This window comes from Onychostoma macrolepis, chromosome 14, assembly GCF_012432095.1.
Source record: "Onychostoma macrolepis isolate SWU-2019 chromosome 14, ASM1243209v1, whole genome shotgun sequence".
Taxonomy (NCBI): domain Eukaryota; kingdom Metazoa; phylum Chordata; class Actinopteri; order Cypriniformes; family Cyprinidae; genus Onychostoma; species Onychostoma macrolepis.
In genome coordinates, this window is record NC_081168.1 from 18,637,922 (window position 1) to 18,665,671 (window position 27,750).

General features: G+C 34.4%; 2 protein-coding genes across 12 annotated transcripts in view; one reads left to right on the forward strand and one right to left on the reverse strand.

The window, feature by feature from the left end:
• Positions 1–781: 781 nt before the first annotated feature.
• ube2d2l (ubiquitin-conjugating enzyme E2D 2 (UBC4/5 homolog, yeast), like) lies at positions 782–10,958 on the reverse strand. 2 transcript variants are annotated; one of them, XM_058797461.1, is made up of 8 exons: positions 10,591–10,958; positions 4,467–4,530; positions 4,344–4,375; positions 4,134–4,211; positions 3,825–3,930; positions 3,606–3,699; positions 3,446–3,502; positions 782–1,663 (listed from the first exon to the last, which is right to left on the reverse strand). In XM_058797461.1, exons 1-7 carry the CDS (start codon positions 10,612–10,614, stop codon positions 3,454–3,456), a joined length of 447 nt encoding a protein of 148 aa, XP_058653444.1. In that variant the 5' UTR covers positions 10,615–10,958; the 3' UTR covers positions 782–1,663; positions 3,446–3,453. The 2 variants fall into 2 exon arrangements, with proteins under 2 accessions (XP_058653444.1, XP_058653445.1); XM_058797462.1 differs by lacking the exon at positions 3,446–3,502 and having other exon boundaries at positions 10,591–10,920.
• A 5,663-nt stretch (positions 10,959–16,621) lies between these two features.
• The window catches only part of LOC131553612 (transcription factor COE3), a 122,561-nt gene continuing 111,432 nt past the window's right edge, over positions 16,622–27,750 (forward strand). For 2 of the 10 annotated variants that reach the window (XM_058798380.1, XM_058798382.1), the window contains exons 1-4: positions 16,622–16,777; positions 16,844–17,018; positions 23,522–23,564; positions 24,288–24,424. In XM_058798380.1, coding sequence (XP_058654363.1) covers positions 23,547–23,564; positions 24,288–24,424 — 155 coding nt within the window. In that variant the 5' untranslated portion in view covers positions 16,622–16,777; positions 16,844–17,018; positions 23,522–23,546. Of the gene's footprint in view, positions 16,778–16,843; positions 17,019–17,306; positions 17,332–18,309; positions 18,425–23,521; positions 23,565–24,287; positions 24,425–27,750 lie in introns of those variants that run through there. The other 8 variants (XM_058798390.1, XM_058798393.1, XM_058798381.1 and 5 more) reach the window with 7 other exon arrangements.

A 27,750-nucleotide genomic window follows, 5' to 3' on the forward strand; every position in this document is an offset into this window, starting at 1 on the left:
CTCTCAAACACGTCCTCTTGCGCCCACTTCTGGACAACGGTGCAAGAACCCAGTGCTATAGGCCCATTTCAACATGAAAACAAAAGAGAGGGTAAAATGGTTTACAGGTCTGGCCAGTTGATTCTAAAGGGGCTACGGGCACATTTAAGATCAAGACCGTCTAAGATCAGCAAACAAAGAAACAAATAAAAATGTATATTAAGCAGCAATGACTAGTAAATATAGCCTACTGTAAAAATATCCCATGTAATTGGATTCTGTGATTAGATCATTTAAAAAAAACTTACAGTCAGATTACAGTTACTTCTTACTGATTACACAAACATATATTCATGTACTACCATCAAGCCTTCTAGTGTAAAGGTATACTGGTAATATAATTATGTTTAACAATAAGTTTTAAAATAGTAAGGTAAAGTAAGGGGATTAAAAATCTCAAACTGTGCTTATTGAACATGGTCACTCCTCTATACATTTGTCCAAATATACATCAATGACAGTATCATTGGTAGCGGGGGGTTCAAGCTGCTATTCACCTCACAAATGGGGGTTCCTCCTTCAGAGAGCTAATAATAGTCCAGCAGTTGTTGGGAGATCTAGAAACATGTGTCGAACAACTACAGTGTCAAATTCAGTTCATTCACTTAATGTTATTGTACCAGATTAATACATTTTAAGCTAAATTGGCTTGCTATGACACACTGAATACAGTGAACTGAATCAAGTACAATTGTGATAAGCAAGAACTTCTCTCAGTGGCACTGCAGAAGGAAACAACAAATGATAGTTTAGCAACTTTATTGAGCAAACAAAATGAACAGCTAGTAGAGCTATTAGTTGATCGGTCATCCATTGAGAGCTTCCAATCACATATATTCAGTGCAATGAGAGAACAGTGTTTAGGAGGATAGACAAACTAATAGCTCCCCACTCTAAAAACATCAAAAAGAGGAGAGGAAAAGGAGTAACAAAATAAGTTCTCAGACTCTAAAAGTGGACATGTATTCGCTTAACATTGTCTGCAGATATTCATTTTTGGCAGACCACAGACCAATTACTTTAATTGTTCCATTAACATGCAAAATATATATTTTTTCGTAACTGCTGATACAATGACATGACTGATTTGGTAAGAAACAGTCAGTTATAAGCAAGAATATATTTCACAGACCATAGTTCTCATTGCTATTGTAAAAGCATATAAAAACATGAAGGCCAACCGAGCAACAGATCGACTTTTCGAGGTACGCTGGCACCTGCAGCATCGCTGTTTCTTTTTCTTAAGTAGCACCTCTAGCCAGTGGCGTGAGTCAGAAGCGTTCGATGGTTTCACCTTAGTTATGTTTTTTTTTTCTTTTTCTTATCTCAATAAAAAATGGGTGAGCTCGTAGTTAAAACATGCTTCTTTGACACGAGCATTTTTCTGAACATAAAGTTGGTGATCTTTGCAATGTCGTGGTCTTTTTACAGCATGTGAATGGAGGTTGAAGGGGGTCAAAATAACCAAGCAGAACTGATATGGTCTGAATACACGGGGAACTGTCAATTCATTGAGGGGAAGAAAAAAAAAGTTTTTTTTCCAGCTGTACTGCAGATTGGTCTGATGTTCTTCAGGTATCACATGGCATACTTTTGAGTCCATTCCCGAGCTATTCTGTTGTACCTGTGTGAGAGAAAGAGAAAGAAAGAGAAATTAAGTGTGGCATTGGCGCAAACGCTGTTGCAGAGGCAGTGTCACACATGCTGGGTAAGCGGACCGTCTGCCAACTTGGCTCACGCCAACATAAACACAGTGCAAACAGCTCAAGGTCAAACACAGTGGCATCCTCTTCACATCTACACTGCAACTCCAAACATTACTTCTGTTGTTTACTTTGGTGAGAGTTAAAGCCTGAACTGTTCACCTCAACTAAACATTTGTCATTAATCCTATGATAAAACCATACAAATAATAATAATAAAAAAAAAAAACATAAACTGACTATAACTGGCTGGTATGTGTCACAGAATTTCTATAGAATTTTTCATAGAAATTAAGTCATGGAAATGAATTAAATCGCAACCAAATTAATAAATGCAGAAATAAAGATTATGCAGGAAAAACTAATTTTTTGAGCCATGAATCACACCAGTTTATTTGCAATCATGTCCCATGCACAATATTAATTTTAGTAAACAAAAATTTGGGGTCACTGAGATTTTTTGTTTTGAGAGAAGTCTATTATGCTTGGCAAGACTGAATGATAGTGTTTGTTTTATGTAGGGATGTTCATTTCGGTTATTTTTCCTAACCGACAACCGACGTGTTTCCTAACCGATTATTAACCGTTAACCGACAAGATTATTTTAAATTAGAACTAAAATTTAATTAGAAAGAATAAGTGTCTGTGACCCGTTAAAAATACTAACAACCCTAACCCTTTTACAATTCCGATTATCTTCATGACTAAAAGGAGTGCTTCCACTGTTAGAAGGGAAAAAAAATAAATAAAAAAAATCAACATATCTCCAGCGACGCACACAGTTTAGCATTCTACCTTGACAATGCAGCCTGTTAATTATCATTATTAAAAAAAACAATCAGTCAAACATATGAAGAAAAAAAAAAAACACTGCTCAGTTTAAATATGTAGTAAAATCTGTGCCGTTACGCGTTATCACCGTACCGCCGTGAAGTTATGCAAAACATTTTGTTTTACGTGGATATTGGAACGCGAGTGAAGTAGGCCTATAGCTACATAAAAGGTAAATAATATTTTGGCATTCAAATACATCGCGAATACGGAAACATTTGATTTTGTGTCGAACAAGAGACCCAACATTGGTTTCAGTTTCGTTTTAGTCTTAATTCGTTTTGGTTTGGTCGCTATAGCTTCTTACATGTTTAATTCTTGTTCTTTTCTAAATAGCCTACTGTTAATTGAAAGGATCTGTTGTGGAGTGAGGGGAACTAAAATAGCATAGCTATGTTTACAGTGTTTATTATAATATTTGTAATTCGCGTCAGCCTATTTCTGAATGAAATAATAAAATGCGACTTATGTTTTTTTTTTCTCTCTCTCTAAAAAACGTTTTTTTTATTTTCTTTTTTTTTATATGCGTAGCTTATTTTAACCATGCATTAAACCTTTTAAAGTAACTTGATAAATTACTGAAAAAAATAAATAAATAAAATAAATAAGTGACTTTAAACCATTTAACTGATTGTATTAATCGGTCAAAATTCTTAACGGTTGGTTAACGGTTAAACGGTTAAAATGAACATCCCCATGTATAATACAATTTTAAAAAGCTGCATCCAGTAATGAAGACTATCAATAACATTAGTGCATCCAGTAGTAGGAATGCCAACCAGTGACCAACAGTGCTGCAACCTGGTGACGTCTAAAGATTAGTAAACCTTTCATGCTCACACAAAGACACTCTCCCATGATGCCTTGCTCACCTTAACCCCTATAACATGGCATATTTCTCTGTCCATTCCCTGGCTAGTTTATTATACCTGATAAAGAATAATCAGCCTAGATTAAAACTGTCTTTGTTGTTTGTTTAATATATAATTTTAAACATTTTATTTATGATGACTAAGACACAAATATACTTACTTTTCATTGTCTGTTTTATAGATACGTGCTATCTCTGGCACTAATGGATCATCTGGGTTTGGATCACATAACAGTGAGCAGATGGACAATAGAACTGCAACAGAAAGAAGAGAGAGGTTGGCACATGGCATAAACATTATCAGTGCACATCTTGGCGATCCCATAAAAAGACTCTTAAGAAAAAGGTACATTCAATGCTCTTGTTTTTTGTTGGCTCACCTTTAGAGATAGTTAACGCAGGAGACCACTGCGACCTTAGAATATCCAAACAGATGCTGCCATTACTGTTAATATTTGGGTGATAAATTCTTGTGGTGAATGCAACCTATAAATTAGAGGGTGAAACAAACGATCAGACCACATACATTTCATTTTACTGTACATCTTCAGAATATAAGCAGGTTTCGGTTGTGGCGTCTGACTACAGTATGTGCAAAACATCTGCTGGGAATACAAAATATCATGAAACAATCTCAATCTTACAGCCAGAATAACCCATAGGTTGTTTAAATAGTTAATTATTCTTGCCTTAGGTGGTTTGAAAGGGTAGTCTGTAGGAAAATGAATGGTCAAGAAAAACACCCCCCCTTGATATGGACTGTCATTCTGTAAGGAAACAACAAAGCAAAATTACTTGATAGTGAATGCAGTGGTAAAACAATGCAAACGTCACATGCAAATAAATGTCACAATTCATCATTAATATGTATATGCAAATAAGAACATATATCCACTTACAGGTCCCATAATTGTTGCTTGCCAGTGAAACACTGCAAATAAAGAATAAGAAACATCTCATTAAGTTGAGTTCAGTGACATGCTTTGAGGCAGGTAATGAAAACAAAGAGCAAAATAACTCACAGTCATCTCCAACCGGTCCTGCTGAGCACTGTGCTGGAGGGTCCCGGCCCAGATCAGTCAGTTCCTAAAGAGAGAGAGAGAGAGAGGATGCATCAGTAGTGCACAGAATTTTTCAAAATAAATGTCGTCTTTCATCCATCCATCCAGTTTCTATACATTTCATTCTTGAAACAAAACATCAAAATGAAACACTCTTTGCATTGCTTCTATAATCTGTTTTCTATAGGCCTATATCTTAATATATAAAAGATTTTAGTTACAGTAAAAAAACTGACATACAAATTATTGACAGCATTACATAATGCAGGATACATCAGATTCCAAAAGTAATTTCACGTCACCTAGCTTTGTGACATTCTATACTCAACTAAAACTATTTTAAAGGGAATTCTGTCTTTAAAATTATCATGTGTTTTTATCATTCTTTTACATGCAGTTTCATAACCTTAAAAAAAAAAAAGTCAAAATTTTGTCATCACTGGGCCATTGAAAACCTTGTATATCCAAATTTTATAAAATATAATATAAAAATATAAAAACAGAACTGTGAGATGTAACTCAAAATGTAGAGAGAAAAAATCTAGGTTTACAATTGTGAGATTTCAGAGGAGGAAATGGACAGAACTGCAAGATACACACACACACACACACTTTTTTTTTTAAACAGGCTTCTACAAGACACTCAGTACAAACATTCAGTCATCATGGTGGGTATCAAACAGCTGGTTCATAATGTTACCTAGAAAATGACTAATTTAAAAATGTAGAATTTTACAATAAGTCTTATGCCACTATCAGGGCATAAGTGAGACATGACACCAGTTATAATGCCCCAATTGTACCACACTCTGATGGATAGACTCTTTTAATTTGCTGGATGAACAATCTGATTTTGACTCTCAGTACATTATCAGTCATTTTGTCATTTAACTGGTTCTATTAAAATCCACATTTAGACACTTAAGCAGCTGAAATCTAGGATGTCTCTGTAGGAAATAGACTTGATGAGCCTTTCATTTTAATCCAGATTTTACACTGATGCATTCACCTCCCTGACAGATTACGCAATTTATAAACTGTCACAAGAAGGCTCGTCTGTCCCAGAGGCCCAAACTGTTGATTCTGGAGAACAATCAAAGCAGAGACTCATGTGTCATCAGGATTAGATGGGAACAGTGGACAGATTATCCTATAATTTCACTCACTCTCACTGATCTGAATACTGACAGCTTTCTCCACTCTGGAAAAACCACAGGCAGGAAACAACAGTACTGTCATCTTCTTAATGCAATCAACAGAGGCTGATTGAGCAAAATGTACTTTTGGATTCTTCACAGTCACCTAAAAGCCACAAACAGCAAAAAAAAAAAACTATAGTTCAAACTATTTTAAGTCTGTTGTGACATAGGATATGGTCCGGTAATAATTCCTTTTTTATTTATTTTAATTAACGACTTTATTCAACAATACACCTCCTCCGGGTCACCCTAGCGCTACGGTGACGCAGAGGAGATGATAATTGTTGAATAAAAAACAATTTTTTGCATACAAAAAGTATTCTCGTAGCTTCGAAAAATTACAGTTGAACCCCTGATGTCACATGGATCATTTTACTGATCTCCTTGCTACGTTTCTGGACGTTGATCGTGTTAATTCCATTGCCGTCTATGGGAGGGTCAGACAGCTCTCAGAATGCATCAAAAATATCTTAATTTGTGTTTCGAAGATAAACGGAGGTCTTACGGGTTTGGAACGACATGAGGGTGAGTAATTAATGACAAAATTTTCATTTTAGGGTGGAGTAACCCTTTAAGCAGCAAATCACTATATTAGAATGATTTCTGAAGAATTGTTTTACACTGAAGACTGCTGAAAATTCTGGAATAAATAACATTTTTAAATATATTAAAATACAAAAGAGTTATTTTAAATTGTAAGAATAATTTCACATTACAGTTTTACTGTTTGTTTGTGCTTTTTTTTTTTTTTGATAAATTAAATGCAGCCCAGACGCTTCCTTTTACAACCTAAATGTTATTTTAGTGGTATTTTTATTATTATGATTTTTTTTTATTTACGATTTTAAAATCAATTGTTTTAAAATACAAGAATCAATATTAATTCATATTAAATACATTGTTTATTTTAGTCCTTGCTCATATATATATCTCTTTTATTTCAGCAGAGGGCGATGTGTTGTATCGGTAAATATTACATGACGTCATATCTCTTACTAGTGAACACATGAAAGTGAAAAATGGCGGATGGAAAGACAGCTAGAGATATACGACCTGCACCATCACTCTTTAAATGCAAAGTGTGGAAACACTTCAGATTTCACAAATTACCAGGGAATGAACAGTTAGACATGTCTAAAGCAGTGTGCAAAATCTGTCGTCTACTGGTATCCTACTGTAGTAACACAACTAACATGAGCGCGCATCTTGCTCCACATCATCCAGAGCTAAACGCTAAAGAACCTGTGAAAGCAGAAGCACCTGCATGCCAACGAACTCTGAATGAGACATTGAATAAGCTACCCAGCATTTCAGATAAGGCAAGGCGGATCACTAAGTCAATTACTATGTTTATATGTAAAGACATTTGACCGTATGCCGTAGTAGAGAATGATGAATTCAGAAACACGATTCACACTTTGGAGTCGCGTTACGTCATACTGTCAAGAAAGTTCTCAAAAACAGTCTCACCTCAGAACACGCTGACCAGCTTTAGTTTTTGCAAAAGAATCTTGACGTTTCCAAGCAATAGGTTTGATTAACAAGAACAGCCATGTAGAAGTTGCTCAGAAAGAAGCATTTTGTTTTATTGTTATTAATTATATTATATATTTTATTTAATGCAGTCCAGTATTTAAAAGAATGGCTTTCAAGTTAAGTTTGATGTTAAAGAAAGCTTTCACGGACTCTTCATTTTATTTTATTTCAAAAAGTATTTTTCTATTGGACTTTTTGTGGCTGTTACTGAAAACTGAAATAAAACGGGAAAAATGACTGCTAAGATGTGTGTGTTTTTTTTAAATTGTGACAGTCTGTATATTAAGTGCATCATTTAACTTTTCCCATGGTCTAGAGTTAAAAAAATAAAAATAAAATATCGCAACACAGAAATATTCAATACTTGTAGAATCGAAACTCTTAATTTTATTATTTTTTAAATCGCAATACATATCGTATCGGCACCCAAGTATCATAATAGTGTCGAATCGGGAGGTAGGTGTATCTTCCCATCCCTATTAATCATGCATATTAGTGTAATGCTGATTACATTGTTGTAGCCTAGTAATCACTGCTGTGTCAAAAAAGAAACATACCAAAATAATCTTTATCAGAAATTCAAAATTATCATAAAAAAAAAAAAATAGCAATAATGGCCACTCAACTCCTACATATCAGCACTTGACCAAGGTCTTCAGGCAACAGTGTAGGTTTCAATGTTTGTGCTTTGGCTACATTGCTAGGTGAAATGGGTCAAATGGGTGTTCACAATAAGGTAAGTGCTGGTTTAGGTAATAATGACAAATGTCGGCACAATAAACCGGTCCTCTGATCTCTAGCCACACCTAGGAATTAAGACAACAAGGAAATAACTACCGTTCTAGAGCTTTCGGTCGCTCTTTATGAGAAAATACAGTGACTATATAAACCACTTCTGAGAAAATAGCACATTTCTGAGAATTCATGTATGGGAAGTGCAGACAACCCTCTGACGGCACTTGCCTGTGCATGTAAGCATGTGAGCAGACAGGAAATAGAGGTCAGAGGTTTTTTTGATGATGAGGGTATCTAAGGTGGAAACATCAAAACAAACACAGGTAGACTGTTTAGTTAATAATATTGTTGACAGGCTGCACATCTCTGAATATAAAACCAGCTGATACCACACATTTCTATTCTTTATAGCTGAATTGACTGTGTTGCATGATTAACACATTTTGCAACATCAATAGAACTGAATTGAATCAACACTGAACTAACTTGATCTGAAGATCAACAATATTGTCTTCTGTAGAGCTCTTATAACTAAATTAAATTTGTTTCATAAACTAACATCTTGTTAGACCCACTTTTTAAAATTAGTCATATTTTGATTGTATCACTGACTGTTATTTTGTGTTTATTACTGTGAATCTGTGAAAGGTGACTTATGAGAACATCAGTCGCTCAAACCTGAGGGATTATTAAAAATTAAACCACAGATATTATTTTTTTCCAGCTGATACCAGTACTGATTATTTTCCTCCATCAACAAAATGAAGAACCAAATTTATTTCTACTTTGTCACATTAGACTGCAACACTAAAAATATTAAACACTTTATTCAATAACAATTACATACGTTATTAAGAACAAAAAAAAATATGATTATTATTCTCGCTGTAGTTTTAAGAAAACTGAATCTGAATTCTTCTAGCCAAGCTCGACAGAAATGGCATAATTTAGCTTTATAAAGTGAAAAATCTGTATTAAAGTCTAAGATTCGCTTAGATCTCTGAGCTACTAATGAGGAACCAACCAAACTAGGAACTAAACAGTGTCACAATCCACATGAGAAGAACAACAGGGTTGGAAAGTAAAATCAAGGCCATTCTTCATTTGTAAACAACATTTCAGCTAATTGTTATATGGCACACAAATCAACAACAACAAAACAACACCACACAGAAAACCAAATTACAAGCGTTTCAAAAAGTATGGTTAACTTCATTCTCGGCCATCCTTAAAGCAGCGTGGATGACGTGGAGGTGAGCCTTCTTGGGAATCAATGTATGACACCAATTCAGCTAACCGATATAGGACAGTGTGAACATCAGCACTAGTGGCAGCTATTTTTACATCTGCATACTTCAAATGAGGGTGTGGGGAATAAACCAGCCCTGCCATCACTTTAGAGATACACGGCTGGTATTTCCAACCAGACGTCTGTGTGCCAACCTAGCATAAACGCTGTCCTAAAATTCTCAGTTCGATTTTCAGTTTCTGCCATACTTCACATTTCCCTATTAAACAAGCCAAAGCCCTGAAAACTGCTTAATATGGGTGTAACGAGACACACAAGTATTTGGCCATCAGCCCACAAACAATCTGCTGTGTCGGTCTAATTCATAGAAGCTCTCAAAGTCAGCGAAAGAGGAAAAAATCATCCTGTCGCCAAGTTCAACAACTATTGTGCAACTACTTCACACTAGTACGGGCCGGATATTTCTAAATGGAGTATTGAGCACTTGTAGTAGCTTTCCAGGAAAAACTTCTAGCAATGACGCAAAGTTGTTGCCTTTACCAAAATGAAAGAACATCACTAATACAAGGGACAATATTATTAACCCATAAGAACTGATAAGAAGCCAGTGTTACATGCCCATAATATGTATTCTAAACCAGTTAAGGCAAATCCTGTCCCAACAAGTAATGTTTGTGACTGAGATGATTCATAAATATTATTCATCTGAATCAACACCATGAGTCCAAGCATGAGAAATCACATAAGGTTCTGTTTAACTGGATGTGACTCACAGAGGAAACACATCCACTTAAATTCTCCTTATCCACCTTGTAAAATCTGATTCCAGTATTTCCTCTTTCTTGATATAAGAAATGTTGTAAATAGCTATATTAGACTGAAATGCTGTAAAGCTATTTATTACAATGTGGCACCTGTTATTATGGGGTATAAATGTAGATAGATAAGACTGATAAAAAGGTAGATGCATAGACAAACAGATAGATAGATATATAGATGGATAGACAAACAGATAGATATATAGATGGATAGACAAACAGATAGATATATAGATGGATAGACAAACAGTTGGATGGATAGATAGATAGATGATAGATAGATAGATGGATAGACAAACAGATAGATAGATAGAATAACAATGTCAGCATTTAAATTTTAATGAAATAATACAGAAAACAACATTTAAACGAACAACAACAACAACAAAGACAACAATAATAATAAAAACAAAAACAGCCAAGCTTCATAAACAAGTCTGCTATACTCATAGCATTTGCTAACGTCTTTATCTTTTACACATCAAGCAAAAACCAAAAGGGTTTAGGTAGCGAATTTAAAACAAATATCATAAAATATAACGATTTACCTTGTGAATTCGTTTTAATGCCATTCTGTGTGTGTAATGGGCTCCTAAGGCCGAGGAAAGAGATTTATCCGGCTAGCTGCGGTTAGCTATGCTCGCTAGCCAGCCACTAAAGATCCAACAGAAACCCGACGAGTCCGAAGCGGAAACGAACGAAATAAGCCGTTAAAATGGACCAACAGAATCCCAGCTGTCCGACAGACAATAATCCTGACGAGAATGAAAGTTATATTGAGCATGAAAGGGAAAGCCTGCGTTTCAACACTGAACACTTGTATAGGTATGTGTGTGTGTCTCCACCTCCTCTCTCTCTCTCTCTCTCTCTCTCTCTCTCTTTACAAAATGTCCTCTTTCTCATTCACTCCCTCTGTCCTGACGTCTATGCACAGCATCGGTTTACGGAAATGTTGTGTTAAATGCTGGAAGCAGTGACTAACATTGAGGAAAAGACATTACGAAACAGTCCTACAAAATATGAGGATTTGTGCCAGGGTTACTTTCTCTTATTTTAGTAGTTGTGTCTCAAAACCTTGTGAACTGTCTAGTTCCTAGAGAGAAAGTCAAAGTCACATGTATTGTTCCACCACAGGAACAATTTCATCTTGGGAATTTAAATTTATTATGAGCTAAATGATGGCTGTAACTCTTCTGAGCTATAAAACCATTAGTAATAATTCACCCAAAAATTAAAATTAGTTGAAATTTAGCTTTTACCATCTAAGATGCAATTGAGTTTGTTTCTTCAATAGAACAGATCTGGAGAAATTTAACCTTCACTTTTAATCAATGGATCCTCTGCAGTGAATATAGGTGCCATCAGAAGTAATTCACGACTACTGTCCATCAATCAACGTCTTTTAAAGTGAAAGGCTGCTTGTAGGAAACAAGTGCATCATTAAGACCATTTTAACTTCAAAATGTTGCTTCTAAAAAAAAAATACAGGTCCTCTAATATTGCTTTCTACAGTAAAAAGGTTGTCTCGCCTGAATCAGGAGAGAAATATGTATAGATTAACCACCCTTTACTAACGAAAACATTCAAAACAGTTTTAAATAAATATGTTGATGGATTTTTAAAGTGAAAGGACAACAGGGGATGGATTCTTTCACTGAGGAAGCGTTATTAGAAGTATTTTGGCCAGCAGTTGCAGTTTAAAGTTAAAAAAAAATTGTTTCTTAAAAAGACATTCATTGATGGACTAATCATATATAGAATTTTGATGTTTTTATCAGCTATTTGGAGTTGAACTCTCATTCTGATGGCACCCATTCACTGCAGAGGATCCATTGGTGAGCAAGTAATGTTACATTTCTCCAAATTTGTTCAGATCAAGAAATCTACATCTTGGCTGAACTGAGGGTATTGGTAAATTTTCATTTTTGTATGAACTGTTCCTTTAAAACCAGTAGAATAATTGCATCCTCCTCTTCTATCTTTGGGTTTAGGCCTAAATGAAAATTGCATTCATCTTGATACACGATTTTAAGCTTTTTGCATGCTTTCATTAGCCTTTATAGCCTGCACCCACATTATATCAAAATAATTGATAATAGTACAGTGTTTCTTAGTATCTTACTTTTCAAAAAAAATTTTAAAAAACATAAGACAATGTCTTGATTTTCCATTTTTACATTCAGGGGTAGCAAATGGACAAACAGCTTGAATGTTGGATTTCCACATGTGGGAGGGAATTAAATGCCCCTTTTCACTGATTGGTCATGCCAAAAATGAAACTGTGCTGTCGTCTTCAGTACTGTGCAACAGAATAAGAGTCCTCAGCTGTTAAAGTGTTTATTGCAACTCCTGCATGTCGTCTCTCTCTCTCATCAAACAACCAGACTAACAATTGAACAGGGTTTACTTCTGTGTAGGCATATAGATTCTCCATGGCAATTATTAGGTGCTTATTGTCGGGCTGTGCAATTAATCGAATTCGATTCATATTAACTGCCGCTCCATCTGAAAGCAGGCGATGGCGATCTGCTAATCACGAAACCGGCTTTACTGACGAAATATTTAATAATTTGCACTTAGTGCAAATAGCCACTGCCTTTCTTATGTTAAGCTATCCTCTGTCATGGTTCTTGTTTATTTATTTATTTAGTATAATTCTGGACATTTTTCTTTTGCTTTGGCAATTCTGCATGTGAAATAGCCTATTTAAGCCAATAAAGTAGTTTTAAGTTCAATTGACTACATACAGTATATTTTCAGTGTCTGCATCCCATTGTATGCATGGTGCCTCCAAAAAACCAAACTGATAACAGTGATCTTTTTTTTATTATTATTTCAAAGAACAAAACAGAAAATATAATTGTATATACAAATATAGATTAAGACTATAGACTATAAACATGACACATGAGACAGAAAAAAAAAAAAATTGCATCTACTCATTCTGAAATTCACCTCCATCACTGATAAAACAATCAACCTAGCAGTAGCTCTCAAATTCTTTGAATGAATAAAACCCACACAGGACTCCCCTCCTGCCATTCCTGACATATCCAGGTGGGCAGTTTTTTAAATATCTCACTGCACCGTAGTCACTGGGTCAGTGAATACGGCACCTGGAACTCCGGTCTGTATTGTTCAGAAAATGCACTCCAGTTCACGACACCTAATTTACATAAAGGAACAAACAATATTAAAGCAATATTAAATCATTTTGAAGAAAGGCAAAAGAGCCATACAAGGAAAATATTTTAAATGTATTTTTAAATATGTGACCCTGATTCACAAAACCAGTCATAAGGGTCAATTTTTCGAAATTGAGATTTACACATCATCTGAAAGCTGAATAAATAGCTGTAGGAATCTGAAACCAAAATGAAGATTCATTATTTATGAAAGACTGTAACCACTTAAGTTTGATGACCCAGTTCATAATATCAAAGTCAATTGTTTTAAGACCACCCTCTTCGTAATCTTTAATCATATCACTTTTACGTATATAATCACTTTTCATTTTCCATATGAGATCAAAATTTAACTTATTTATTGCCTTTATCTTTTTAGCAGACACTGCTAAAGAAAAACATGGATAGATGAATCTAGAAAGACTTTCAACTTTAATAAGATTCTACAAAAGATTGTTATGTCTCTCTGCAACCAACTGTTCATTATTACATTTCTCTAGATTTTTATCAACATTTAAGTTTTCTAAATTATCTGTTTTCTTAGATAACCAAATACCTAAGTATTTAATTTCATTGTTTACTGGGATATTATATAATGATATACTAGTGTGATCATGGATAGCCAATAGCTCTCATTTTGACATATTCAACCATAAACCTGAAGCTTTTGAAAAAATCATTATAGACTGGAGTGCTAAGGGAATTTGCTGTTCATTATTTAGAAAAAGAGTCGTATCATCAGCAAATTGACTGATAATAAAATTATTCCCTTCTAAGTTGATGCCCGATATGTTGCCCAATTTGATTAAAATAGACAACATTTCTGCAACCATCATAAAAAGTAAAGGTGTACCTTGTCTAATACCTCTTTTGACCGAGAATCTTGAACATGTACCTTGAGTAAGAGCTACAGAACTGTTTATGTCTTTATAGCATTCTAACAATATTCATAAATCTGGGCCAAAACCAAAGTGTTTAAGAGTTTGAAAAATAAAAGAGTGTTCCACCATGTCAAACCCATCTTCTTCAATTAAATGATTATATTCAATCAAATAAAAAATTAACCTAATATTATTATGGATTGATCTATCCTTTAAAAATCCTGATTGTGTCACACTGATAATTTGTGATATTCCAGTTTTCAAGAAGCCAAAGTCATAGTACATACTTTGTAATTTAGAAGTGTTATGGGGCGCAAGTTATCTAATAATCTCTTATCTTTCCCTGATTTTGGTAACAAAATTATAAGGCCTTGTTTCATAGTTGGTAAAAGTTCATTATTCCTTATACACTCCTGTAAAGCTTCCAACAAAATAAATTTTAGATCCTCCCAAAAATGTTATAAAATTCTGTGGTTAAACTATCAGGACCTGGTGATTTACCGTGTTTGCTCTGTTTAACAGCTGCATTAAGTTCTTGTATGGTTATGTCTGATTCACACACTTCTTTAAACACTATCAATCGACGGGATATTATTTTTTATAATTTGAAAAAAAAAAGAATTAGAATTACTAGGGGAAAATGATGACGAATATAATTTAGAGTAGAATTTAAACACCTCATTTTGATCTGAATGTTCTACTTGATTCACAATTAAACAATTAATTGAATTTCTTTCTTGACGTCTTTTTTCCAGATTGATAAAATATGAACTATTTTTCCCCCCTCTTCCAGACACTTAGCCCTGGATCTCACATACGCCCCTTTTGCCTTTTTAATATAAAATTCATCTAAAATGGAATGTAGATTAATACGTTTTTGTCTCTCCTCTTCTGACATATTAGGTTGACAACAACATTTATTAATCTCTTGAATCAACTGAAATTATTTTTCTCGTTTCTTCTTTATCCGATTTTTGCTAAATGTAATTGAATACTCTCTGAATTTATGTTTTAAGTATTCCCATTTAATACCACTCGGCATTCTTTTTACTTTAAATTCAGCTATTATTTTTTTAATATAAGCACAAAAGTCATTATGATTTAGTAAATCTGCATTAAATTTCCAATACCCTTTAGTTTTAGAAGATTTCTCATTTTGTTCTAAGATTAAATTGATTACACTATGATCTGTTAAGGGGGCACCTGAAATAGCCTACTACATTTAGTTGCATAAAGAGTATCAGATCCTAGCCAATAATCGATTCTCGATTTTGAAGTGGCATTTGGTTTGAACCACGAAAAGTGTCTGGAAGTGGGGTTTAATTTGCTCCATATATCAGTTAATGAATTTGATAAAACAGAAATCTTGAATAATATAGTTCATATGAGAACTACTAAATTTAGAAGGATGTCTGAAGTAAATTCGTCTGGTGTCATGTTAAAATCTCCAATTAAAACATATTCTGTAGGATATATAGATTTGAGGTCATTTATGACATCTGTTACTGTCTCCAGAAGATCCTTATTCTGGGAGCGGACATTATATCCATACACATTAACCAAGATGAAAAATATTTCGTCTAATTGTAAGACTACTGCGAGCCAATGACCATCTATATCGGCCTTGTGAGTAATAATTTTACCAGGGCATTTATTCACGCAAACACCTGCAGATCCAGTACTTGTGCATAGATTTGGAAGAAAGAAATACAAAACGCAGCGTTATTCTATGTGTTGACGTCATTTTAACTGAAACAGGAAGACAGGGCGGGACATATCAAGCAGCCCCGCCCCTTTTTAAAATTGCCGTTCGTTTATATCACAGCTTGGGCTAAAGCCGTTCAGAGCCGTTGAGCTCCGTAAAGCCGCATTTCCCTGCTGAAAAACAACAACAACAATAGAACCCTGCCCAAAACACAATAAAAAATGTAATGGATTTAATGGTTATAATGGGAATTGTATTGGTTTTAATGGAAACTATAATGGTGTCTACTGGTAGGCTATGTGATGGATTCTGTTGGTGGGATGTTAAATCCTATTGGAAAAATGCCCAAAACACACTACAAAAAGGAATTTTGTAATGGCTTTACTGGAAAAAGCTAATTGTTTATAATGGCATTTTAATGGAAACCACTGGAATTTATGTGATGGTTTCTATTGAGCTTCTATTGTTTTTTTTAGCACGTGCTATCCTGTCTCGACCGGAGCAGAGTGTGCCACAACGCGAAACCAGACTTATTTTTTTCCTCAATGGAAAGCATATTTACCCTGTCTGAGTTGTTCCCTGTCCCCTATATAGCGCGCTACGTGCCATTCACCGTACAGAAAATACTAATTGTGTGAACAAGGGATTATTTCAGATGCAGCTTCAGCGTCTATTTATAGTGTAGGGGGCGAGCGCTTCGAATTCTAGAGAGCATTTGATATAAAGAGACTATGATTTGATTGGACAGAAAGTTTGATGAGAAGATGAAGTACGATGTGACGTCACAAAATCGTTGCGCCGTTTTGGCGGAAGTGAAGAACTGCAAGTTTTGAATGTTTATATCTTCTAAATGCGAATTGTGATACTGTTTTTGGAGCACACTGGCATACAGATAACCTTGAGACTAACATATTGATACTAACACCCAAAAAACTTACATTTTGATTTCATGGGACCTTTAACGGTTAGTAGCCTAAATGTGTTTCTGACTGTTTGCGCGGTTTCAAAAGCCTATATTTCTTGTGTTAAGGTTTGGGGTTTGCCAAGCTGATTTAAACCGGCCAACCGCGTATTGTTTGAGAAGGGCGGGTCGCGAGAGGTCGTCACAAGTGTGAAGCGCGCCTCGGTGTTGAGTGTTGGTGTAGTGGTCAGTTTGTCCGCAGGAGGAGTGACTGAACAGGAATAGAGGAACACCCGACACACAGGTAAACGATAATAGGTGAAGTACAGAACAGTGTGAATTATACAGTGACTTTTAAGCCCAAAGTATACTTCAATTTTTACGTGAGGGACAGCGTACAGTACGTGTGACGCGAATTGCGTCATCAGAACAGTATGCGCGTACGCGCACCACCAGATTTTTGTAAATTCTTCAGGTCGCACATGTGCATTTAAGTTATTTTGCAGTAATCAGTTTTTCCACATGGTGGCAACACTGTCCCCAGCCATTGTTACTAAAGAGACAGAACAAGAACAACAGAATAACAGAGAGTGCAACAACAACAGACGCTCCAGAGGGTATTAGACAACTCAGCTTTGGTTTAAAAGAGTTATTTATAAAATACTTGTTATCAGTCATAACTGGGGAAAAATAGAGCAGACACGGATGGATGAAACTTTCTAGTGCGCATGTGTCGACCGCCTGCGTTCGCTTCGCGCACAACGCATACGCTAGCATACGCCTACAAAAATGAAGTAGGCCTAGGCCTTTAGGGAGGGAATATTCATTGAATATGCACATCATTTGACACAGTCAATGAAATGCCAATCACTACACACACACACACACACACACACACACCTATAGTCTATATTGACAGTATACTGTTTTTTTAACATATTGCAAAAGCTACAACTGTCAAAAAAATAAATTGTGCAAAAATTGTACCTTTAGGGGTACAACAGCTTGTCACTGGGGCAGTAATCTCAAAGCGACATCTTTTTACCTCCTTTACCCCTAAAGGGTTCATTAGTACGGTACCGTAACATATTATTCAATATTATTTTGAACCCTTTAGGGGTACAGAAGTTACAAAGGTGTCCCTTTGAGGGTACTGCCTTTTTTGTTGATAAATAGCCTATACAGTGCACAGCATAAATGAGGACCCCCCTCTGAAGCTTAAAGGGTTACTCCACCCCAAAATGAAGATTTTGTCATTAATCACTTACCCATATGTTGTTCCAAACCCGTAAAAGCTTTGTTCGTCTTCGGAACACAATTTAAGATATTTTAGATGAAAACCGGGAGGTATACGTCTTCTACATTTGTTTACGTTTTGATTTGAACAAAAACAGCGTATCCTTATGGTGCAGCTGACACAGAACAGCGTATGCTGCTTGCTACGCTGACACAGAGGAGACGAATTTTTGAATAAAGTCGTTTTTTTTTCTTTGCATACAAAAGTATTCTCGTAGCTTCATAAAGTTACTGTTGAACCACTGATGGCAGATGGACTATTCTGATGATGTTTTTTATACTTTTCTGTGCCTTGACAGTGTAATTGTTTGGCAGTCAATGGGACAGTCACAAGCCTCCCGGTTTTCATCCAAAATATCTTAAATTGTGTTCCGAAGACGAACAAAGCTTTTACGGGTTTGGCACTACATGGGGGTAAGTGATTAATGACAAAATCTTCATTTTGGGGTGGAGTAACCCTTTAACAAATTCAGCAGATACTTGCAATTAAAAAAATTACAGCAATTAAAAAACACGTTAGGGTTGTTTGTAGATATATTGTTCCAGCAAGTCTGCCTGATCAATTACTAAAGAAGCATGTAAAAATTATTCTTAAAAATAAAATTTTCTTATCAAAGTGATAAAATGTTGTTGCAAAATTATAAAATGTTGTGTTGCAAAGTCCCTTTAAGGTACTTTTAAAGTCTTTGGTATAGTGTTGTCACGGTACCAAAATTTCAGTATTCGGTACCGATACCAGTCAAAATCCACGGTTCTCGGTACCAATTTCGTACCACATGCTAATTAAAAACACACTATTTTTAATAAAGTCAAACAAAAATAAAATGTACAAAAATCAATGCCATTCTTTATACTTTATTTAAATTGTGTTTCAAGTTTTTCCATAGTAATAAAAGTATGAAAAACAGTAAACAAGTTTCACCCAAATTTAATTTGTCTTTTAATTAATTAAATTTAAACACATTGTATTGTTTTGGTAAATAAAGGGGATTTACTATTAAAATTAAACTATGGAAGAAATATTGTGACTTCTTTAAAAAATAAAAATAAAAAATAAATTTAAAAAAATTATATATATGTAAAATTATATTTCTGGCACAATGTCTTTAAGATGAACTTTTATTTTGACGGGTTGCCGTGAATACCTTTACATTTCTGTGTAGCTATATGATATGACGCTGGTTTTACTCAATGAAACGGTAAAATGCCCGCGAGGGGACTCTCAGAGCAGTTCTGTAGATGTTGTTTATGTATTTATGTCCTCATTGAGACGGCAGATGATGAATCACCGCGAGCATCAGGCGCGCTTCAGTGTATGTAGTAAAAAAAAGAAAAAACCGCGCGTCTCTGCCATTCATTCACTCACACAGAGACTCGCAGAACATGCGGGATTCATATTTGAATCGACTTTTGCGGCTTAATATTTACAGATACTAGTCCACGTCGCGATTTGATTTAAGTGCAATGACCTACTTTTGATTAATTCATCCAAACTTTGACAAACTCCGTGACATTCCGTGCTAAACTGTAAATTCCGTTTTTATAACTGGATTCCGAGATTCCGTCCGCGTTTTCTGCATCGCGGAAATCATCGGGCCGTACGAGTCAAGAACCCGGGTTGACCGGGTACTCGGTACCACCGGTACTTAAAAAAACCTGGTACCGTGACGTTTTCACTTTTTTAGTACCGACTTGGTACCGAAGTACCGGGTCTTTTGACAACACTACTTTGGTACACCATTCTGAAAGTCATCCAAAATAAAACTGAAATAATAATAATAATAATTATTATTATTATAAAAAATAAAACATAAGTAAGTCTGGTGTAAGTTTAAGGCATTTGTTGATCAACAGATAAGTGTGTTGAACCAAAACTTATAAAGAGAAGTAATGTTTTGACAATTAAAAGTGTTATATAGCCCACTGAAACATTCAGACTTGATGCTGACAACAATGGAAAAACTTGGAAGAAAATTGACTAAAGAGGACAATGGTACAATAAGAATACCAAATCATTGTTTTAAGTGTAAAAATATAGCAAAAGTAACACAGCAATTCAAAAACAATGGACTTGTGACAAGGCCCCTGAAATAATCAGACCTTCACCCTAAGCTTTCATTTAGTGATGGGAGATTTTTGCTAGAAAAAGAGCAGGAGAAATTCCAAGCAATGTCTCAGAGCTGGCAAAAGCTATGAGTGACTGTTTATCTCACAGAGTAAGATGCAGCCTGCAAAAGTGACTTGCATGATTGTTGTCCACACTGGAACTATACCTACTGTAGCACAATAAACTCATTTAACCTTTTCCAAGGTCTTTTTTATATACAGTATATAGAAAATATAGACTTCTGGGAATTCATATTCTGGTCTCATGAGACCAAGCCGATCATTTCAGATCTAAAAGCATCCAAAATGATGGAGACGTAGTGTCTGGTTCCCACAGTGAAGTTCAGTGGTAGGTAGTAAAGCTCTTATGGATGTATGCATGCTGAAGGTGTGAGGGAGTTGTGTTTTATCAGTGCTTTCATGAATTCACACCCCACTGTGTGATGTAATACAAAAACCTGAAACAGAAGATACTGTCCTCTCCTAGTTCCCTGCATTGTTGGCCATTTTTTTTCAACATGACAATGATGATATGTATTCTCCCAAGATAAAAAAAAAGCTGAAGGTACAAAAGCTGTCACTGGGGCGATACCTTTTCAAAAGGTACATGTTTGTACCTAAAGGGTCCATTTTGGTACTTTAAAGGTACATATTTGAACCTAATACAAGCTTTTGAAAAGGTACCGCCCCAGTGACAGCTTTTGTACCTTTATTTCTGAGGGCGGATTGAAGAATATGATGAATTTAAATGCATTTACATTGAAAAAAGTACTTGTTCATGAAAGAGGATAAATAAAATAAATTATCTTGCTTTATCAGTGCAGTCACAAGTGAAACTTAAATGAGTTTATATAGTTGGAAATATACAGCGATATAGACTCGAACATGTAAGGTCACATAGTAATTTTTAAAGCGTTATCTATTGATTCTACAGCTTATTTATATTATATACGATATGTATATATTAACATTCATTTTAAATAAATGATATATAATAACTGTTAAACTAAAATTGCTTGTGTGTAATGGGTTAATAATAATATAAATCATATAATTGTATAAATCATATAAAATAACTAAATTTTTGGTTTTGGACAGACAGTTTTTTTTTTTTTTTTTTTTTTTTGTATAGTGACCTTTAATTTGGAGCAAGAGAAACTGGGGAGTGACTTTTTGTGTCAGACATGTGACACTTTGCTCACATCTGATTGGTCCAATTTCAGTTTTAGATCTCTAATCCTGAACATAACCTGCCCAGGAGCAGGCTAGCAGTGGAGTGTAAGTTACTATGGCAATGAACGCAGCTAAAAGCCAAGTCACTTTCATGGTACCTAAAACCCAGAATTGTTGCAAACTAAACTGAAACTTACCTGGGGTCCGTTTCCCAAAAGCATCATTTGCTGACTATGGTCGTTAGTTCCAGTGAACTCTATTGGTAACGACGGAATTTGTGACCATAGTTGTTTTTGGGAAACGCACCCCTGGCTAGCCAGCTAATCCGGCTTCATGGTACAGGCCCCAGGGGCGAAAAGCCAATCACATGCCTTGCAACACAGAGCAAGCGTGATTCACTTCTCGCGGGAGACCCAGCAAGATTATAAAACTCTTTTGCTAAAAGTTAAGAGATTGAATAATATGAAGAATTTAAAGCCATTTACACTGAAGAAAGTACTTGAAAGAGGACAAATAAAAGAAATGATCTTGCTCTATCAGTGCAGTCACAAGTGAAACTTGTGAAGTTAGTTTAGTTAATATATAACAATAGAGACTCGAACATGCAAGGTCACATGTAGTCATTTTTAAAACATCTATTGATTCTACAGCTTATTTATATTACATATGATCTGTATATATTAATATGCTTTATAATAATTGTTAAACTAAAATTGCTTGTGTGTAATGGATAAATAATTATATAAATCATATAAAATAACTCTAAGTAATTATCATTAAAGCCAGACAATTTTGTTGCTATTTTATTATTATTATTTTTACTACATAGTGACCTTTAATTTGGAGGAAGAGAAATTGGGGGGTGTTTTTTTTTTTTGAGATGTATCACTTTGCTCACATCTGATTGGTCCAATTTCAGTTTGAGCTCTCTAACTCAGAATATAACCTGACCCAGAGCAGGTTAGCCGTGGAGTGTAAATTACTATGGCAATGAACACTGCTAAAAGCCATGGTACCTAAAACCCAGGATTGGTGCAAACTAAACTGAAACTTACCTGGCTAGCCAGCTAATCCGGCTTCATGGTACAGGCCCCAGACCCCCTCAGACTTGAGTTATCAGGCTCAGATAGTGAAAGAAAGTTTTATGTGATGATTATAAAACACAAGGCTGGAGGAAGAGGTGTTGGGACAGACCACACCTATATTCAAACTTGTTATACAGAGGTTTTGATCTACAGTAAAAACTTTGGTTTAAATTCTTTGGACAAAATAAAAAAAATTGATTTCTAATTTGTATGGGTTGTTGTATATTGTAGTATGTTACATGATTGCAGTCAATGCTGTCTTTCTTTCAGTACTGATTTTAGCATTAAATGAACATTTTTACAAGACTTAAAGAAACAATACAATATGATTTCACTTAAAATTTTTGAATGATATGTTTTGAGGCTGTTGGGATAGGAAGAAGTAAAGAAAGTGCAGAAATCAAGCTATTACACAAATCTGTATCACTCAAATTTATGTCATTATTAAGAAAATATCATGTTTGAATTAGTTAGTAGATTATGCTTATCAGAGTAATCATACATAAACTGCACAAAACTTCACAAATTGTTCATAAAATAGTTTTTGTCTTTTAATTACATATTTGCTTAATTACATACATGAACCAATATTCCAACACTTTAATTTAATTTTTTAAGTGTGACGTGTTAGATCTGTTTGTTTGCTCCGAGCAATTAAAACAGAACTCATGAAACACTTAATGAAACAAGTGACCATTTTCATTGGTCTCAGACAGTCATTCGCAATGACTTTATACTTCACACTAATTGTTCTCTATTACATGTTTTAAGTTAAGTAAGCTGTTCAGAGGTGAAAATATCTGTGCGTCCATTACAGCATATTAAATGAATCTTATTGACCAGTTTGTATTTTCAATACTTTTATTCTGTTAAATATACGGTTATTTTACAAAGTAATGTTTTCTTCAGCAGGTGAATGTTAAAGGTGAAAATAGAAAGCAGCACTTTTTCTGACAGGAGTTTTTTAGTTTTTTTGTTTAATGTTAGTTTGGAACAGTTAGAAATGTTCTTATTTACAAAATGTATAAACATTTATTCTAAAACGTTCAGGTAGTTTATGAATTGTATTTATAATCAAGGAAACATTTACAAGGTCAAACTGAACAGTAGCACAAATGTCTTCAGGTATATGCTTTCTGTTTTTTAGGAATTACAGTTGGAAACAGACTTGAATGCAACAAAGGACAGAGGTTTGTAACTTTCCTCATAATGAATTCACGTTCATGAGCTTGCAGCAGATTTTTAACACTAGATGGCGCTAAGAACCTATTCAAATCTCAGAAGTTCATGGCAATATATTCTATGCAGCTGAATGTACAGCAGTAAATCAGTCCTTGCGTTTAATCTGGTTTCAATATACGGTGTAATGCTTTTAATGTTTTGAAAGAGTTTACCAGTGTTGATACCCTTGTGACCCTGGCTGTAAAAACTTTTGTTTTTACTTTCTACTGTTGCTCAGGTAGATTGATGTTTCTGTTTGTAAAACCCATATATATTAGACATTATATAGTAGTCAACATTAGAAGTGGATCAGCAAAGTTCATCAAAGTTGTCCTAAGACAAGAACGCATTTTGGTTTTAGGTTTTAGAACAACTTTGATGAAAGGTTTTGATCCACTTCAAATGTTGACGATACTGCATATCAAAATAAAACACAGCCAAAATATCATTATGTTAAACTGTAGCAATTCTAAATGACAGAATATGATTTATGGGCTATACACACGCACAGAGATCAATTCATTGACTTTTTTTGTATTTTAAATATATACTTTTTATTTGGTATATTAAATTCTGTCTAATTACACAATGTATATTGCATAAAGAAGGTTGGATGCTTGCAAGATGCTTACATATTTACATTGTACATATTGTACATCTATGTAACTTTTGTATTTCAAAATGTATTTCAGGTTAGATTTATCACCCTCATAGCAGCTGAAGACTGCCTCAGACTCTACTACAATATATTTTACTGGTTACAGGCAAATTTCTCCATCGCAGACCTTCAGTCGGTGATGAGACACAGGCAGAGGTGGACAGTAACGAAGTAAATTTACTTGAGTATTGTACTTAAGTACACTTTTTGAGTATCTGTACTTTACTTGAGTATTATTTTTTCTGGAAACTTGCGACTTTAACTTCACTACATTTGAAAGACAAATATCGTACTTTTTACTCAACTACATTTATATCAAGCTCCCCAAGTAGAAAGTCGTTATATTTAGCAGTTTTTACAGTGTGTGCATTTTCAGATTCACCGAACCCTTTTTTCTGCGAAAATCCGGCCTGCGATCTGCCAGGACCTTCCTGTGTTGCCAAGTGTTACAGTATTTCTAAGCCTGAAGTTTTCCGCCTAGCTTTGAATGGACATTTGGCTGATTTTTTTTTTGCGCAAATCTGGGGATCCTCGGGATCTTCCCCGCTAAACTAATGTAAACGTCCGCGCTACTGCACAGCTAAAAGCACTCTAAAAAGGCATGTGTTAACTCTTTAAAGCCCTTTGGAAAATTAACCATGTTTTTACTATAGTAACCATAACTATGGTATTTGCAATTTTTGCACAGTATCCACAAATTTACTATTATCTCACTATAGTAACCATATGCTATTTGTAGTAAAACTTCAGTAACCACAAATTTACCATAGTTTCATTATATTAACTATAGTTTGATTTTTGTAGTTAAACTATGGCAATACAAATGGTAGGCTAATATATCTGTCAAAAATCGCTGCCCTCACTTTACTAATATATATATATATATATATATATATATATATATAGGCTATATATAAACTTAGGCCTACTGGTAAATTGCTGCTAAAAACTGGTCAGGGAAGTATATGAATCTGAACATTATTTTATTGTCAAAACACTGCACATAAATGCTTCTTTTTTTTTTTTTTTTTGTCTGTGCAAACAAATGATCAAAAAGTAGGTTAAATGAAAACTTTGGAATCTAAACTGGGAATCAATAAGAATTGAAATCAATAAGCAGAATCAGAATCGGAATGGATAAAATTCAAACAATACCCAACCCTAGCCACATGTTGTGAAGTTCACTGATTTCTGAGTATTTTATGAACACTGATCAGTTGATGGCAAAATTCAAAAAGACGGTTCTTTGGCGCAACCTGCACACCCATGGCCATACTGAGAGAGTATGATCCAGTTTTCTGAAGAGACTAAAGGTTTGTTTTCTTTTCAATGTTTGCTTTGTTTGCCTAAAATGAACCATATCATAGACTTCAATATCGCTTTGAAAAAGAACTTTGTAACTTTTAAAAATATTAAAATGAGTTCAATGTAGTTAACACTCCTGGTGTTAAATAAAAAAATAAAGATGATTATCTTCATTCAGTTGTTCCATTTCTATAGGTTTGGTAACATAAAAGCTCTTAATTCCAAAGATAATACAAGCTAATCAGTGTATTCAGTAGGTTGCATTAGTGGCATAAGGTATTGTAAGTATACAACAATGCGACAATAAAACAATGCATTTACTTTTTACTTTTGATACTTAAGTACTTTTAAAAACATGTACTTCCGTACTTTTACTTAAGTAAAAATTTGTCTTTACAACTTCATTTGTAGTGGAGTAGTATTTGACCAGTGGTATCTGTACTTTCACTCAAGTAAGGAAGTTGTGTACTTTGTCCGCCTCTGGACACAGGAAAACCAATAATGTTTCACAGTTGGTTCCAGGTTTGAATGCACTCAGTTTTTGAATAGACTATTTCTATAGAATATAGTATTTCATATTTGTTTAATTTGGTTACATTGGTATATATGATATATATATTTCAAACAGACTTTAAGATTTCTTTTTAAACAGGTTGGTTTAGTGAAGCACAAACAGAAAATGATTAATAGTGTGTAGAACTTTATTATTTTTTAAATGTCTATAATAAGTTATTTAATACATACACTTTAAAACATTCTATACTTTACTATCACTAGCATATTTAATTGATATCTTTTTTGATTTCAGAAAAAGCTTGCTGTGTTTACAGCCAAATTTTAAAAGTAAAATATTGGTAACCTAACAGTTACAGCACAGTAATACAGTATATTGCATAATAATTCGACAGTAATATGATAATATGAAAAGAGAGTGCAGAAATTATGGATTTCTTGGCAGGAAATATTGCTTGATTTTTTATTTATTTATTTATTTTTGATCTCGATGGCCACTAGGTGGAAACTACCGCTTGAATCTGACAGCATGATTTATGGGTTGATAATTTACAACTTCATTTAACCTGGAACAGTGAGCTTCTACAACTCTACAAAAATAAGTTTGTGTGTGTGTGTGTGTGTGTGTTTAAGATCAGTTTCAGAATCTTTTTTTCCCCTTAAATGTTCATTAATATTTGTAGCCTGTATAGGAGTGTACAAGAGGTTTTTGAAATGGTCGGATGTGCCCTATTTTTAAGGATGACCAAAGGTTCTCGAGTGAGTACAGGTGTGATGATCTAAGAAATTGTAAGATATGTTGCCTCAGATATGTTGTCAGTTTTAACAGTATCTCTTGCAGGTCATTATTGGAACACTAGGTGGAGCTCTTTACCTTGCAAACAATAGCATGATCCTGATCATGTTCAGCTGTTCTTTATTTACTGTTCACATGTCATGAGTTCTGATACACTTTACAATCTTAATCATTTAAACCTCATAATGATTCTGCTTGCTCAAATTATCACTTTTATTTCTGATGTCTAGTAGAGACTATGATCGTTTTGGCCTGTTTCTAAACAGTCAATTTTATTGAATGTCAGTTTTTCCAAAACAGAGTCTTGTGCTTTTATGAATGAGCAGCTGATTTGGTATAGTGATCGTCTAAGACACGTTTTCTGTTGTGCTTTATTTATTTAATTTATGACCCATATAAAGTGCTTGTGCAAGCTGCCTAATCTCTGATCCGAGAAAATACCAGTAATTTATATTTAAACTCTTGAGGTCCTAATTTAATATCAATCAGTCATTTCGCATTTAATGGATCTGAGATCCAAAAGATTGCAGGAGACCATCTTTTGAAGGGAGTGAGATAAAAAATGAAATTGATAATGAGAGATAACGACTTTCTCTTGAGAAAGAACACCATCAAGAAAGTTATAACTGCTCAAACTAATTTCATGATTATTTGATATGATGAATTTCCTGACAGGAAACATTGCTTGCTTTTTCTTTTTATTTATTTTAATATATTTTATTTTATTTATTGATGGCCACTAGGTGGAAACAACCGCTTGAATCTGACAGAAAGACTGATATATATACATATATATATATATATATATATATATATATATATATAGCCTACTTAGAACTTCAATTAACTTTGAAACTGTGTGCAAAGACAAGATATATTGTTT